This window comes from Pseudopodoces humilis, chromosome 6 (assembly GCF_049639895.1).
Source record: "Pseudopodoces humilis isolate 2021_Gansu_Grassland_sample_001 chromosome 6, ASM4963989v1, whole genome shotgun sequence".
Lineage (NCBI taxonomy): Eukaryota > Metazoa > Chordata > Aves > Passeriformes > Paridae > Pseudopodoces > Pseudopodoces humilis.
The window spans coordinates 70167864-70185101 of NC_142205.1; the positions used below are offsets into that span (position 1 = coordinate 70167864).

General features: G+C 40.6%; 1 protein-coding gene across 3 annotated transcripts; it reads right to left on the reverse strand.

The window, feature by feature from the left end:
* Positions 1 to 495: 495 nt before the first annotated feature.
* On the reverse strand, positions 496 to 17214 carry ZGRF1 (zinc finger GRF-type containing 1). 3 transcript variants are annotated; one of them, XM_088056969.1, is made up of 28 exons: positions 17136 to 17214; positions 16100 to 16215; positions 15910 to 15990; positions 15741 to 15797; positions 15079 to 15264; positions 12655 to 14719; positions 12264 to 12346; positions 11485 to 11583; positions 10625 to 10730; positions 10440 to 10543; positions 10107 to 10236; positions 8722 to 9380; positions 7559 to 7697; positions 6995 to 7179; positions 6685 to 6872; positions 5989 to 6128; positions 5764 to 5910; positions 5063 to 5177; positions 4677 to 4936; positions 4052 to 4211; positions 3370 to 3447; positions 3082 to 3229; positions 2680 to 2807; positions 2284 to 2407; positions 1826 to 2002; positions 1568 to 1702; positions 1206 to 1467; positions 496 to 717 (listed from the first exon to the last, which is right to left on the reverse strand). In XM_088056969.1, exons 2-28 carry the CDS (start codon positions 16118 to 16120, stop codon positions 602 to 604), a joined length of 6093 nt encoding a protein of 2030 aa, XP_087913095.1. In that variant the 5' UTR covers positions 16121 to 16215; positions 17136 to 17214; the 3' UTR covers positions 496 to 601. The 3 variants fall into 3 exon arrangements, with proteins under 3 accessions (XP_087913095.1, XP_087913096.1, XP_087913097.1); XM_088056970.1 differs by having other exon boundaries at positions 16100 to 16180; positions 17136 to 17177; XM_088056971.1 differs by lacking the exon at positions 12264 to 12346 and having other exon boundaries at positions 14045 to 14719.
* Between the last annotated feature and the right edge of the window lie 24 nt (positions 17215 to 17238).

Below are 17238 nucleotides of genomic sequence, written 5' to 3' on the forward strand. Positions count from 1 at the left end.
TACTTACAGGGATGGGGCAGCCACAGCTCCTCTGGGCAACCTGTGCCAGTGCCTCACGATCCTCCCAAGGGAAGAATTTATCCCTAATATCCCAGCTAAACCCTCCTCTGGCTTTTGAAGACGTTGTCCCCTGTCCTGTCCCTCCGTGCCCTAGTAACAAGTCTCTCTCCAGCTCTCTCGGAGCCTTCATAGGCCCTGGATGGTACTTAAGATTTTCCCAAGAGCAGCGGAAGTGAATTTTAATTGTTACAGCCAAGCTCCTTCCTGGACATGACCTGCCTGTAAATATGGAAGGTGACAGAATTGTTCTAAATCAAGGTGTTTAATCTGAAGAACAGTGAAACACCACTAATATCAGTAACTACACTGCAAGCATAAAAGGATTTCACTTCTCAAGCAGATAAATGTCACTCGACTTACGGTTATCAACCAAATAGTCACTTTAATAATTTTCAGTCACATGACCACAAGGTCAAAATTATCAGTGCACTGAGATCCAAAGAAAAATACCCCACGTTAAATAAATACTAGATTAAAAATTACCAGAGCTATTGCTATAGACAAGCAGTTAATATTTTGTTCACAAAAATCAATACATATTTTATTTTTCCTTTTTCTTACTCTGTTCTTCTTCCTCCCAATTCTCCAAGTAAGACTTGAGAATGTCATTTAGCTGCTGCTCACACTGGCTTGCATGTTGTAAGCCATTTTCCCATCCTAAAAGCAGCAATAAACAGGATAATTACATCTCTCTCTACAGCATCCATCATGGAATCAGCCCCTGGCAATGATAACATCTATTTCCCCAAGAGTATTGACTGGCTGTGATATTTCTGCTTGGAAAACGGCTCTTTGGAGTTCAGTCACTCACTACCAAGATGCTTTCTCTGCTGTCAGCCAAGCAGGTAAAGTTCCATTAGTGGATAAAACAAAAACAAAACCTTCGAGTATAAAAAGAGTTTGCAGGTAAAAATGCGCAACTTGCACGTGATTCTTGCATTTTCTTGCAATATGTTAGATTTTCTATGTAACCTTAAAAACTGGAGTTCACGTGTAATGAATACAGTGGTTGCTGCAGTGCACATACTGTATATTTTATATATTATTGTTATATAGTATATAAGCACTATCAGGTGTATTACACACAGCCCAATTAAAGAAAACGAGGCGCACGGTTTCGAAAACCCCAGCAAAGAAACTCTTACCTTTGCAGTGGTGAATTACTCTTCCCCACAGCCTGTTCCTGCTCAGACAGGGCAGACTTCCCACGATCAGCAGGTGCCTCTTGGCCCTGGTTAGTGCCACGTTCATCCTCTTCTCCGAGCCTATGAACCCAAACTGCCTCGTCCTGACGCACGACAGGACGATGATTTCCCTCTCCGCGCCTTGGAAGGCGTCCACCGTGGACACCTGGACGGGCTTGACTTCAAAAGCCTGGGAGTGAACCCCACTGAGCAAATTCTGGATCTGTGGGCAAAGAAACGGGGAAGGGGGATGAGTTTGGCTACTCAGTGCACATTTAAGAAAATGGCTTTCCTGATGTTTATTATTGATTTATGGTACAAACCTTATACATTTGTGATTTATAAAGGGTTATCACACCAATAGCAGCTCCTTCTATTCCACTTGCAATCAGAGACTGGATGAGCTTGACTGTAAAATGAGCTTCTGCCATGTTATAAAAGCTGTTGTCTCTTTCAATCTAGGAAGAAGGAAAAAGGGAATTAGTTCTCACCGACAATGTAAAAAGGAATGGAAAGGAGTAAAAACTACAATATTGATTTTTTATATAAGGAGTATATTTAAGAAGAGTTGAGGAACTTACTTGCTCCATGCCATGAACGCTGTAGAAGCAGAGTGTTGGAAGCCATTCCAATAGAGGTGTCCTGTCCTCCTCAGAAATCCCATCGATGAGGTTCCCATGGTAGAACAGCTCGCTGGCGATGGCACTGAGGGCAGGGTGACAGCGGTACTGTGTCCGAAGAAGAATTGGGTTATGTCCCTAAAGAAATGAGGAGAGAGAAATTAGGATTGGGAAGAGTTCACGTGGATGGAGCTCAGAGCAGTCTGGTCTAGAGGAAGGTGTCCCTGTCTATGGTGGGGAGGTTGGATTAGGTGAGCTTTGAGGTCTCTTCCCACCCAAACCATTCTGTGATTTTAGGTTATTTTGCAATGCTGAAAACCCCGATCCTCTGACACCTGAACCAGATTTCCCCATGTGACTTCAGGAGACCTACAATTCCACTCTCCACCTTTTCCCAAGGTGTGTTTAGCAACACCTACCATTAAGCAGAGCCGGTCAAAGAGAGTCTGCTCCAATCCCTGCTCGTGAACACTCTCAGACCCTTGAATAGTTGGTGGCAGCTGCTTGGGGTCTCCAACAAGGACAAGCTTTTCACACTGAAACCTAAATAAGAATGGGAAAAAACAAAGAAAAAAGCATTCTGAAAACAATGTTCAAGAGCTCATAAGCAAAGCGTGCGCTGTTTCTGTACCACGTTGCTTCCACCAGCCTCCCTTCTCCACCCCAGTTTAATGACACCCAAGGAGAGGCCTCAGTTTAAAATGACTCCTCTTGCTGTCTCAGGTGAGACCTTGGGGTTCACATGCTCAGAAAGGTGTGGAGTTTGGCACCACTTGGACTTGTGTCCCTGCTGAAGCCCCACAGGAAGGCCATACCTGGCGATGGGAAGGAGAGAAGCAGGTTCAGTCATCTGGCTGCACTCATCCAGCATCACCACAGGAAACCTGAGTGAGTTCAGGCATGGGAAAGGGCAGGCAGCACACGTCACTCCAACCACCTTCACCTGTCAGGAGCGAGGAGAAAATGGGCAGGCAAAAAGTTAAGATCATTTCACGGTTCATCTCTGTGCAGCACCTAAGTACAGCAGAATACACCTAAATTTGTTTTTACAAACAGGACACTAAGCTATACGTGTGGCATCAAACCTAACATGCACTTTACATTTCAAAACCAGGAGCTTGGTAGGTGTGAGAGGGGATTCCCAGTTCCCGTTTGCTGGGCCCTGTGGATAAGACACAGCAAATTCCTGCTTTCCCATTCCATCTCTTTGGCTGTACCTGTTGCAGAATGGTTTTATTGGTCCCCAGTTTATGCTGCTCAATGCTCTTCCTGACATATATTTTTTCAGCTGGAGTTAAATCTTCTTTCATGAGAGCAAGCAGCTCTTTCAGCTGCTCGTTTTCATTTCCTGAGCCTGCATGTAAACTTCAAAGAAGATTTTGTAACATACTTTAATGAATATAGCAGTGCTTGGAAAAATAAACATATTTTATATATAACAGCAATTTGCAACAATGTATTAACCTACCCCAAATTGCATCAGATCCCTCAAAGAGCTTTCTTACCTATGGGGAAGGATTGCTTTTGTGATTTTTCTTATGCTTCCCACTCTTATAAAATCCTCAAATCCAAGATCCAGCAGACTTGAAAGAAAAAGAGATGATAAACATTACAGAAATGGAAAAAAGAAACATTGAAAACTTTAAAAGTGGTTTCAAAAGACACATCACAACACCAAGGAACACAAAGTTCAGTGATTAATGAGATGAAGTACCTCAGTAATTCAAGAAAATTAAAATAAATTACCTCATCATGATTTACCTCAAAAATGCTTAATGCCTTGATGATCCTGCTCTCATATCTATCTTTCCTTCCATTTTCCTTTCAAACTATGGATTTATTTCATGCTGAATTTTCACAGATCTGATTCTCTCTGCTCTTCCTTCCCCTACCGCTACATCCCAAAGACTCCTGAGCACTACTACCTGGTCATGATGGATTTTAATACCAAATTTGATGAGAGAGTAGAGCCTAAAGTCATCTTCTGTAAATGTTTTCCGTAGCTTTCACTCTTTTAACTGTGTGAAAAGAGCTGAGGTAAAATCAAAGCCTGTCCACAGCACTTTATAGGGAAAGAAATCAACCCTTTTGACCTGTTTTACAGGAAATACCAACACAATTATCACTACAATGTTAAGTACGTTACTGGTTTTGGAAGAAGAGTCAGTAAAAGCCTGAACAACCCACCCCAGCAGTATCCTGTCCACAGCAACGTTGGTGGAAGAAGCAATGAGAAGTTTCCATGGAGTTGCCCTTGGACCCTCCGTAGCTTCGCTGCTTTCAAAGAGCTGCACGAGGAACAAGATCACCACAGACAGCAAGTAGCTCTTGCCAGCTCCAAAAACACCTGGTATTTCGGAAGAAAAAGCCCAAGTTACAAGTGAGAATTTCCTAGAAAGTTTGAATCAATTGCTTTAATTTCAGTTATGATGTGATTCCTCTAAAAACATTGCATGGGTTTGCTTCAGCAGCTACCAGCGTCCAGGGGCAACCTTACACTTATTAAAATAAAGCTAATACATGACAAAAAGTGGTCTTAATATGAAAAGAAAGAAGCAGAAGACACTAAAAACTCTGATTTTGTGTGTAGATATTCCTAGGCAAAAGCTCCTATGCTTCAGTGAAATCCTGCAAAAGGCAGAATGAAAATTTAAGGGGTAAAAGCTCTGTGCTGACAGAATGGATGTATTAATGTCACGGTCATTATCACAAGGGCTGATTCTGGAATTTGTCACATTAATGCCATTTCACATCAATCAACATTTTTGAGAAGATACAATAGCAGCAAATGTCACAATTCTTGGCTGTGTACCATGTATGATTGTGATGGGGAAGCTCTGATGTCCTTGCCCTGGTTTGGGGTTTTCACAGGAGGTCATCATCTGAGCTATATGAATCAGTGATGCTGCTTGGTCTGGGTTCAGGGAGAATCTTTGGATCATCTCTTCAGCCACTCCCATCGCCACTTCAGAGCTCACAGGGCCAGACATCATCGAGCACTTAATGCTCATGGCAGGAGGAGTAAATTTCCTTTTGTCGACTCTTTTCGTAGCATTTTCAGAATTAAAATCCCTAAGAGAACAAAAAATAGCCAGAAGTCATGATAGGATATAATTTGCATCTCCTGGTTCTGATATTCCTAGACTGGACTGCTGGTGTTTGGTGACCTGCTCAGAGTATCACAGAACAGTAACTCACATTTTGAGGAGATAGGGGATTAGTGGTAACGTGGATGGATTGAAGTGCTCCTCCAAGTTCCTTAAGGATGCCAACTCCCCACTGGCATTGCAAACCAGCAAGGCATGAACACGCACTTGCAAAGGCCACAGAAAAACAAAATGAGAACGAAATTAAACGAGCAGAAATTTCAAACTAGCTAAAGAGATTTATTATAAAATGCCAAAAGAGTCATTAACTGATTTTATCTTCTCCATTTACAAAACAAAACAACCCCAAAGCTTTAACTCAATTCAACAGCAAAACCAAGAAACTTTTGCACTTTTAATCACAGATTTAGTACATGGCTTTTTATATAAATATATATTTTCCAGTGAGTTGTTTGAGGTTTCTGTATTTTGTTTTTCAAGGACAGTAAAAACATATTAGTTTAACTTGCACTCTGACAGTCAATTTGCATTCTATCTCATATTGTATAATTTACTACTTTATATTATTCTCATTTCTCCTCCATCCATTTGGAATTTGCCAGCTACTTTGCAGGTTTAATTGCATTAATTACAACAGTATTCAAATAATATATTCAAACATACAAGGAAAAGAAATTACTGTGAATTAAATCATGTACAAGATGTGAGAAATTCTACAATCATCCTTCATTGCTGGCTGGATTTTTCCTTAGCTGTGTCCCACAGTTCTGAATGATTTGCCATGGAACTCACTGTTTGATCTCCAGTTGGAGGGACTGTAGCCTTTCAGTGGCAGCAATTCTATTTCATTATTGGAGGATGGTCCAAAGAAAGCACTGCTTGCAATGAAAGTATCAATGGGATCAAAGTTCAGAGTCTTTGAAACAACCCAGATGTCATCTGCCAAGAAAACATCAGAGTCCTCCTCAGCTTCTCCTACTGCCACCTTTTTAAATCTGATATTTAAGATGTGCTCACCTTTGCTGTAGAGAGAAGAATGCTCCTTCCTGCTTAGTTTCAGGTATAATTTGGATTTGGAGTCACCATCAAAGCTGGTAGGTTTATTCATAAATTTCTTGAACTTACTGTACTTCTGTGATGGAATTTCAAATGCTTTCCTGGGAAATTGTAATTAAAAAAAAAAAAGTAGGTAAACCATAGGCATATTTTGGATTCAGCACCAAAAATAAGAAACCTCCACAGATTGGACCAAGTGGGTGTACATCATCTTACATTAAGAAGTTTTAAATACATTTATCTTAATTAATTAATACTGCAAAATTCCCTCATATTCAGCCACAATCAAATTGTTTCCTCTACAGTTAAACAGCTCAGAGTAGCCTTTGAGATGACTTCTGGCATTAAAATTAGAATCTCCAAGAGAATAAATCACATTCTCCTACTGAAGATTAAATGAACAATAATTCAAACGCAACAGTTGTAACATTAAGCAATTGATCAAGTGGCTGGTCAGCAGTTTTGATTCTTGCTAAAAAGAAATATCATTGCTATAAATATTTTTCCTTCACCGATTTAACCCTTGCATTTCATTACAGAATGAAATCTTTACTCCTTAAAATATGCAGAAAACGCCTTAAATCCTGAACTACTGGAATATTTATCAACCTTGAATTCACACAGCACTTGAGAGAAGTGCACAGCATTTCAGGATACCTCACCAAAAGCTGGCATTCCTCATAGACAGCAATCTTCTGGCTCCTGAGGTATGTCCCAATACTTTTTGTATCATGGAGCACTGCACTCGGTCTGGATTTTGTCTGTGTGGGGTTCACATCTTCAATCCACTTGAAAAAGGAACACTGCTCAGCTTTTGGGGCATCACAGGCATAGAACAAACGACCCTGCAAGGGAAGGGAGGGGGGAAAAAAAAGAAGTCCATGAGCACTAACACAAGCAAGGAAAGAAGAGAAAGCAGCTGATAATTTCACCTCAAAAGTGTAAAAACACAAGGAATAAACAGCACCTTGTTTTGACCTTCTTTTTTAACCATCACCAGCTTAGCAGGGTGCATGTGGTTGCAGACTGGAGCACAGCTTCCTTGGCTCTGGCTTTGCCCATCTTTCAGTGCAGTGTAAAATGATATATCCACTTTGGAGAGGGCGTTGTGCAGTCTCTGTGCCAACTCAAACAGCATTATGTTCAATTGCTCTTGGTAGGGGAGAAAACAGAATCATTAGCACAGCCTTAAAATGCTTACACAGGTACACAACATTCAAAGAAACCTATTTTCACTGGAAGATTGCCATCCCAAATCAAGATATTTAATCTGAGTCCTAAAAGAAACCATGTGACCTGCAAAATCCACTTATTCCAGGGGGAAAAAAAAAAGCTTAGGAATCTTAAGACTGGAAAACAGCCCTGAGGCTACACAGTTGAACAGAAGTGTACTGTCTTTTTGGTTTGCCTTGGCAATTTTGGCTATAGACTGAATATATTTCAGTATATATATATATATAAAAAATGAAATGGACCCTGTTGCTTTAATAGGCAGCATTTAAAAGGACAGCATTTCACAGAGCAGACTTACCTGTCAGAGCAGCTTTAAAAACCTGTTTGTAGTGAGTGTGAGACTGAAACACAGCTGGGATAGAAATCTTTCTTTTAGGAAGATTGGCATGTTTCACTTTATCCACAGCAGGAAAAGACAACTCAGAAATTGTTATGTCCTAAAAAGACCCAGGAAAATAAACCCTTAAAAACTTTTAAGACCTTGAATGAGACAAACCTTGCAGGTTTTTAAAAATACATTTCCCTAGTGCTTAGGCTGCCAGTTAGGATTCATCATGACATAAAAATTTGCCCCATGCCAAACAGCCTGCATCTATAATAACCCAGATAATACTTCCAAAGGCTTTAGAGTAAATTATGTCATTCAAAATCATGTTTTTCAGCACTAGGCATGGGGAAAGGGCACACAAACTCCATTTTTTTCACCATTTTTGCATAGAAATAAATTAATTATAACTATCTTCATAAGCTTTTTAAGTCTAGTATACATGGATTTTACATATATACATATGAAATGTATTAGTTATTTCCTCACCTCTACTTCACACAAATACTGTAGTGGACAGTTTTAAAGAACCAAAAAACTTAGAGTTAACATTTTCTTTAACTCTCAAAACCATCTGACAGCTTTAAAATCGTTTTAAATGTTTTAAAAAAACATTTAAAATTTTAAATGTTTTCCCCCAGTTTACTCCATTTGTCTACTGGTCACAAACAGCTGTGCTGAATTTTTAGGTGCTTATTCAGTGCTATAACTTGACTTTTACACAACTAAAACTGAAGGAATTTATAATATTTTGAAGCCAGAGACTATACCTTGAAGGAAAATTAGGTGTTCATTAAGATGACGCTGATACCACAATCAAGGAAAACCCCTTGTGCACGCAATTTCTTACCAATAACAGATGCCAAAACAGCCCAGCAGCTTTTCTTTCATCTTCCTGCCACCAAGATTCAGATTAAAAATCTAAATCTGGCACTGTGTGTGCCAAGGAATTACCTTTACAAAGGATTAGTCACAGCACTAAAAAAAACATATATTTGGTGTCACTACGTCGGTAGAAACATTTCATCCAATCATACTGATAACATCTTGCAGGAAATGAGATAAATTGCAGTCCCTTTGGCCAGAGAAATGTGTTTGTGTCAGTGATAGCTGTGTTTGCTTCAACAGTTACACACCTGGCCCTCTCCTGTTCCAGCGTGGCAGCTCAGGTGACTCAACACCTTTTGTGTGGCCTCAGCCAAAGGTGTCTGCCTTAAGTGCAGGGAAAGTACCTTCCCATCTGAAACCAGATCTGGGTGGCTGGTGTTTGCAGCCCTGGAGCATTCCCCGGGAGAGCTCCTGGCTGGCAGCAGCGGCGCAGAGCTGGGAGCACTTGGATTCATGGCTGTGCCCTCTCCTGTGTCGCCCGGCAGCATTCCGAGGATGCTCTGGGCACAGATATCATCATTCTCTTCCCTGTCAGCGCTGTTCTCAGGGATCAAATCCCACTGAGCACTGCTTTGATACTTCAGCCATTTGCTTTGTCTGTGTTGGGCAGTCACATTAGGGAGCACCTGTGGCACAGATCCCCTTTGTCCATCTTCCGTGTACTCCCCAAACACGGAGGTCTCATAATTCCTGTCCTCGGGGCCAGGAGCGCTCCTAGGAGATGCCACTGACTCGCTGCTCAAATTGCCTCCTGAAGAGCCCAGAGATTGCTTCTTGTCCTCAGTGGGGTGAAACACACCAGGAATCTCGTTGGTGGCAGGAAGAGCGACAAATGGAATTCGTGCTTTCATCACGGGCTGGGATCCTGGGAGGCTGCATTCCTCTGGATAGCTGGATTTCTCCCGAGCTGTGGGGCAAATACAGCTTACAAGCAACTTGTAGCACCTAGGGATGGCATTTTAGATGTACAAAAGGAAAGGAATTCTAAGTTCTTCCTTTTACACACCTCTCTGAATTGTTTCTGTGCAGTGTTACACTAAATGATGGGTTTTGTGTGATTCTTTTAATGAGTTATAATTCTCTGAAATCTCCATATTCAGAACACATTATGTAGCCACACTGCTTGTAGAGAAGACCATTATTTAAATATGGGTGTGTTTTGGAGATCATTAATCTCATGTCACTGACAGCTGGTAGAAAACACCCAGCTTCACATTTCCTGCTTTTTCCAAAAGATAACTCAAACTTATGAATTACTATTAAACAGTGCAGATAAATAAGCTCTTAGTACCAAAAAGCACCATTTTTCACTAAATTAATTATGAATAATGACAGTTACAGATAGATGTCAGATGGGAGGGCATCAAAGAACAGCTGAATATGGAAGAAAACTAAAAGCAGGTAAATAAAAACACAGGTGTCATTTAGAAGCTTAGCTTACAGCCTTTTTGCCCCCAAACTAGAAGCTGATTTGTCTTTATAAAACTAAATCCCTCTAGTAAAGTCTCTTTCAATAGAATATAATTGGCAGAGTAACTGTCTATGATAGCCCAATTCTTTGTGCTTCAAGAATCCTCAGAGATTTTTCAGCTAAAACACTGTGAGGTGCCAATATAAAACTGTAAATTCTTACTGAAAAAAAAATCTGGGAGTTCTGCTTCACTTGGTAAGATCCCACGTGTCAGGGGCTCACAGATGTCTCCAACAGTGTCCTCGTTTTCCCAAGGTGGAGAAATTGTAGAGTCTGGATCAAGTGGGGAAGTCTACAGGTGAAGAATTAATATGGCAGGTGAATGACTGGAAAAAACCCTGATTACAGCTCTTTTATCAGTATTCTCTCTCTCACCATTCTAAACAATGGAAATGTCTTTCAGAGTTGAGATAAAACAGCTTCAAAACTAAGAAATTGCCATGAACACAGAGGAAATAAAGCCAAAAATATCTGCAAGAGTCAGTCAATCCCCACCTTGCCAGGTTCCCAGGCAGCCCACCGTGCTTGTCTCAGGTCAGAGGGTGAGCGTGGCATTGTCCATGGTGGCACATGTTCAGGATACACATCCAATGCCAGTGCTGGGAAAAAGACATGAAGCACTCAAGTCATGCAGAAATTTTTAGGCAAATCATTGCCCTTCTCCTTTTACTTTCGCTTACAGGACTGATTTATTCCTGGCTCTTCAATAACATCAGGCATCACTTGAAAATTCCCTTCTCTGATAATGTCAACATCATCCTTATGAAGGCTCCTGGAACCTGGAGACTTTATTAAAAAAAAAAAAAAAAGTATAAGCAAAAAACTTGTTAGAAATCAAACTGTTTATCTTCTTTTTTTTTTTTCCAAAGTGCAACTGAACAAAGGAGCAGAAAAAACCAAGTCACACGTTACAAAGTTCTATGACAAAGGTAAGTAAAAACAATTGATTTCTATATGATTGTAGCAGTTTAAAAAATGAACTATTTTCTATCCTAAATGGGCAGGGTACTTGCCAAGGATAACTGAACAAAAAAATGCTTTACCTGTCTGAAGTCATAAAGGTCATTATTCCTCGAAAAGAGGGGTGAGAACAATGTCTCAGCTGCCAAGTCCACGTTCTCTGGGGGCTGCTGCCATCCTAGCTGGGAGCATGGAGCTCTCAACATGACCTCACTAGCTGCTGATCCTTTCACTTGGTACCCTCGGAAGGCAACACGCTACAGAAAGCGTTGGAATTATCACTAACAGGAAGTAAAAACTGCTCTGCAACTACCTACAGTCGACACAGATAGTTTTTATACATACAAGAAAAATAATCTGTTGACACTGCAGTAGAGAAACAAAAAAAATCTGGTGTTTTTTCCTTGTAATTTGAGTTTAAAACTCTGCTGGAAAACTTCCTGCAGTGAACTGTACTAAAAATTATGAGAACTGGTTAAAACTTTATTAGGACTTAGTGTAATGTATCACAATCTGCAAATCATTTAAGTGAAATTTAGCAAACACTGTTAATTATACTTCAGTTCCACAGAAAAGGTACCTTTGGTTGGCAGTCAGATGTCCCAGGGTCTCTCTGGGCTGCTGCTATGGGTACAATATATGCCTCTGTCTTCTGGAATAAATTATCCACACAGCTGGGCTGCATAGGAAAGTAACAAAATTTAATTAGTCTAACAATTTAATAACCATTTAAAGTGAAAATTTAGGCTAAGAAATGTCTCATATTTATACAAAAGAAGCCTTTTCAGTTACAGGCTTTTTTAGTTTGGAAGCCAGAACTATCCATGACAGGAAATGAAATTATGTTTGCTTTTCAAACAGAACATGAAAAAGGGAAGGATTTCTAAAATCTTTCTTTAAGCTTTAGATGGATTGAACAAGAAAAAAGGCTGTTAATACCACTGGATAAAAATCACAGTGAATTATCAAACACAAACAGTTTTTCCAGTGTATTTCAACCCAAATGTTAAAACTCCAAGGACAGCCATTAATTTAAAAATATAGTGAAAAAACAAAAAGAAGGTGGTAAAAGATGGGGTATGGAAGGAGAAATACCAGACATATTAATGGGATATTAAACATTACTAAATGCTACAATTTTCATAAAGTTTCATAAAGTTTCTTGTCTTTAATACATTAGGCCTCCTGGATATTGCTAAGGTGACATCCTCTATTTATTACCAGCTTCATAAACAACGCCTCTAAACAATTTGTAGCTCAACCTCTATGGTTCCATAAACCAAGGATTTTATTCCAGGAGCCAGGTGGAAAATGAATTTATCTTGTACAGATAAATATATGCAGTCAAAAATTGGTTACCATAAGGCCAGGAGAATCAAAGTATGAACAGGAAGATGCCTGTAAACTTTCTGAGTAAGGCATTTCTGTAAACTCTTTTCTAGCTACAAGAGATGGAAAAGCACAGTAAGTTACAGTCAACAGTCTGGGTTTTTTTTTTACATGAAAACATCTGAATAGTTACAGGTCTTGCAAACCTTACCCAGGCAACAAATTGCACAGTTAGGATTTAACTGAATGAGAGCGAACAGACTGATTCAGAGCTCACAACATTGCTTTAAACAGTAAAAATTGCACAAGGAACCCTACATAACACATCACTCTAAAAGTATTTCTGAATATGAGGTGAAGTGAGAGAAATCAAACAGGTACAGACATAGAGCATCCAGTTTAAAACACAAGCTGACCTAACCTTCATCCTTCTCTTGAAGGGGTTCAAGTGTCTCCTTAGAAGCGTCTCTTTCACAGAACACGCTGCCATTTTCCTCCATCTTTTGCAAACTCTCTAATGCTGTGCTGTGCTGAGCCAAAGCTCTGAGAAGAGCAATATCATTCACCAAATCAGGGAGTCCTGAGGAATTCTCAGCCACTGCTGTGCATTTCAGGCTATCCACCCCTATTGTTTCTCCTTTGCAGGCTTCAGGAGAAGCAGTTACGCTCTCTGCACTTTCCAACGCAATTTCTCCTACTGCTGTTTCCTCTGGAGACGAATAACTTGCTCCCAAAGGATCTGATTTTTGTGACAAAGACAGCAGAGGGCTGCCTGGTTTAATGTCATCACTCTCAGTACCCCAGAAGTGCTCTGAGCCAACATCTGGGGATTCCACGCATCCAAGATGTGCAACTGCTTCCTCGGTCTTTTTGTCCATGGCAGAAATTATTCTGCTGGGAGAAATACCTGGAAGACTTCCAGTTGCCTCAGACACCCTGGTTTTAGGGTGACATTCATTAACTTTGGTGTCATCAGGCAAGAGATCAGACTGCTGGTTTTTTATCCAAGATGTGCCATCAATGGTGAGTGCTGCACAGCCATCCAGATCCTCCCCTTTGTTTGTGGCTCCAAAACTTGATTGACCCTCATTGATCTCTTTTATGTTGCATCCATCACCTAAAAGTTCCGCTTTGGTTTTGGTCTGGTTTGCAGCATCGTCTGCAGCAGTTCTCCTGTCATCACTGTCACAAAGCTGGGATGGTGGACCCCCCTCTCCATCAAAAATTGAACATTTCACTTTATTTTTGCTGTGTGTCTCTACTTCATAGCAAGAATGAGGCTTCAAATGAGGCCTCAAGGCAGCATCTTGTGCTACATCTTCTCCCTGTAAGCAACCTGGGCTCCATGAGGAGTCTCCCTCAGAGAAATCCTTCCCTTCTCTTTCACACACATCTTCATGGTCTATGTCATTAAAATCAAAAGTCTCCATTAGGTTAAAGTTAACCTCCATCAGTTCCCCATCAGGACTGCTGTCTGTGCCCTGCAAACTGAACTCCTCCTTCACAATTCCAGCTTCAGTCAGTATCACATCCCCAGAGAGCTCCAGGTCACTGGACACTCCCTCTGAATTTTGTCTTGGATGAAGCTCACTCTGCATCTTGACAGAGAAATTCTCCCTAGGACTGTCAGTCCCTGAATGCTCCCTGTATCCAAAGGGATTGTTTTCAAAGGTAGCTGGACTTGCTGAATATGAAATGTCACCTGAGGATGGGACAAACTGACTATCACTCATTCTACTTACAGTGGACTCGGGTAGGAAGTAACTACCGGAGTTGCAGTGATCTTGTAACTCTTGACTTAAATTATTTACCTTTTTGTCTTGTCTCTGTCCCGTGATTTCTTCACCACAAGGCTGTCCAACTGAATTTGGATGTGTTTGAGCATTCCAGAGCTTTTTATCATTTACAGTTCCCTGCATAAAAGGCAGGTGCTGAGTATCTGCAATGAGTCCTTTGTTAGGGTCACCTGAAAACGCAGGTAGGACGGGGCTTTTTTTGTCACATAATTCCGCATTTTCTGCTGCCTGAAACCTGGAAAGACAACCTGTGACTCCAGATGTTTGCTCCCTGTGTCCTTGTGCTGGTTTAGACTTCAGAAGAGCAATTATCTGTGCTGTGCTCCTGATGTGATGGGACACTGCCCCGGGACCAGCGTGCCCAGCAAGGAGAGGAGATTCTGGCCTCACAACAAACTGACTGGAGCTTTGCTTCTCTGTCTCCTCACAGCTGTCACTAAAGGAAACTGAAAGCACTGAGGACACAGACATTTGTTCTCTGTTGCTGTCCCTACATCCCTGTTCCTGACAACCTGCAGAGGGATTTGTTTCTGCATCCTTCTTGCCAATCGTAGAAAATAAGGGAGAGCTGATATAAAACTTGGATGGAAAACTCCCTTGGCACTCCTTAGATAAAGGCACCACTGTTGGTTTTCCTTCGTCGTCCACGACTGGTATTTTCTTCTCAACTTGGCGTGGCCCTTGGAACCCCTAGGAGAGAAATTTCCAATTAAACCATGTTTTGTAATCAAATATTGAAAATGGGGCACACTCCACGAACTGCATTCTGATCAAAGGGCCTGAAAACATATTCTGATCCAGTCCACACCAGGGTTCCACAAGCGTGAAACAACCTCGAGCCCTCGTGATTTTTACTGCAGGCTCAGCAATAGCAATCCTGCTAAACCAAATTTCCTAAATGTGGAAAAAACACATTCTGGATTACAGCTAAAAAAAAAAGGAGCAGGGAGAAATTATGCCTCTATATCTCCCACCCATGAAAATATGTGTCCCTTGTGTTTTATAATGCATGTAAACATGAGATATAAAAATCTAGAACAAAAACACACCGTAAACTTCCTTTTCAAGCCGACAGGGAGATGTCTTGGGGGTAGAAGAGCAGGTTTTACACCATTTCTATCCGCTGCTGGAGTTTCTGCTTTCTTTGGCTGGTCTTTGGAGGGCTGCTCACTCACTTTGACTGCTTCAACTGTGATTAAATATCGCTCACTTTCCAAATCATCTCCAGGAGTCACCTGGAGAAGAGAGAGCAGTAGTGTGTACATAATAGTATTATATAAGAAACAATATTATATAGTTTTATTTTAAATAAATATAGTCCTTTAAGTACTTTTATGTAAAAAAATCGGGTACTTATACCAACTATATCACAGATGCTATATAAAGCTTTTATTTACACATATATCCTAAAAAGCACTAGCACTTAGCTTCAAGGATAATCTCATATATCACTGTAATACACTGTTTTTGCCACAAAGGAAGAAAAATTCTATGAAACCTTCTGGACAAACAGTAAGATCTACTAACAAATAGAAGCTTTACATTTATTCTATTTATTCAGTTTTTCCCTTTCCATTATTTGCACTGCAGCAGAGTTTTATATCAACACGAAGAAAAATTACTGTTTTGGCTACAAAACAAGTGTTTGAAATGCTGCTTGAAAGACAAACTACAATCAGATATAAAAATAACAACTCTGAACAAAACATACCTGAGATTTTATAAAAATACTCTCCAGACATTGTCCTTTATCATCAAACAAAGTAGCCTGCAATATAAAAACAGGATTTTCAATAACCAGTTATTTCACAAATCAGCTAGACTGCCACTGGCAGTAGCAGATGATATTAAATCAAACCATGTTAAATCTGAATTTTCACCTGGTTTCTGCCAGTTCTAACCCTCAGAATTCCGTCTTGCCATGTCTTTGATTTTTTCATCTTTTGGTGAGTGTATAACACCTGTTTAAAATATTGAAAAAATGAGAAGTAAGAAAACATTCAAATATTTCAGCAGCTATAGTCTTTAAACTTATTCCTATTTAATTGCACAGTGTTAAAAATCACTCACAGTAAATTCTTGAGAAGCCATTGCTTTGACAACACGGTTATCAAACAGCTTATTTCACGAATATCCACATCTTCCCACAGCCTGAGAGACAGGAAAATGTTCAGGATGAACCAGAGCTGTGAAGGAAAAGCGTGAATAAAAATTACTTTTTTTTTTCCCCCCAAAATAAAATAATTAGATGCAAGACAGTACAAAACCCGTGGGGTAGAGCTGCTGTGGATATTTTAAAGAGAAATCTCAAAAACAATCTAACAGACTGTTGGTTTTAAAAAAAAAAAAATATAAAACCCCCTCTCTTTTAATGGATGTCAAGATATTTTCCAGCTTTTAGATGAATTCATTCATTTAAATGAATGGCTGACAACTGGGAATACCCTTCTTCAGAATTACTTGAATTAAAAATCTAAATAATCTAGTTTACCTGCAGAAAAAAAAACAAACAAAAAACAAACAAACAAACAAAAAACACAGAAAAAAAAAATCTAAAAAACTCCACAAAAGAAATTAAAACCTCAGGGAAGCCGTTACCAGAATGGTTTTGCCACAGGTGTGGAGTTGGTCATGCATGTTTTGCTCATGCAAAAAAATAACTGACTCTCCAAACCAGCTCCCCGTGAAGCCAAACCTCTTTGCATATCTGAAGTTAGACGGCCAAATATTTTAAAATAAATTTTTATATCCCCCTTGGATTGGTGAGAAGGGAAAAAAAGGGGAAAGATTCGCGCCGTTTGTTATGGTTGTCACCTCCTTGGGTGCTTCATGAAGTGAAAATCTTGGACAGGCCTTTTAGGACAGAGTTATTCCTTAAGTTAGTAGAGCAGCTGGATGAATGGGAACCCTTAGGGATGACTCCCGGGGGAATGAATGTCGCGGGCAGCGGGACTCGAACTCACGGCCCCGCCGCTGTCAAACCCGCTGTCCCCACACAGCCCTTCCCCAGCCCTCCTTCCCCAGCCCTCCACCCCCAGCACTCCCTTTATCCGCCTCCCAGGGGGATCCCCCGAGCCGCGGAGCCGGACGGACACCGCGATCCTACCCAGCGGCTCCGAGATGGGGAACGGGAACGAGACCGGGATCGGGATCGGGATCGGGATCGGGATCACGGGAGGAGCAGCAGCCGCCGCCGCCGCCCTTCTGAA

Bases quoted from the DNA above. Each gene is read 5' to 3' on its own strand.
- ZGRF1 (XM_088056969.1), bottom strand. From the start codon at position 16,120: ATGGCTTCTCAAGAATTTACT. The intron at 10,544-10,624 runs GTAAGCGAAAGT...TCTTTTTCCCAG, and splicing joins GCCAGGAATAAATCAGTCCT to CACTGGCATTGGATGTGTAT. The intron at 5,911-5,988 runs GTGAGCACATCT...TTTTCTTGGCAG, and splicing joins TTCTTCTCTCTACAGCAAAG to ATGACATCTGGGTTGTTTCA.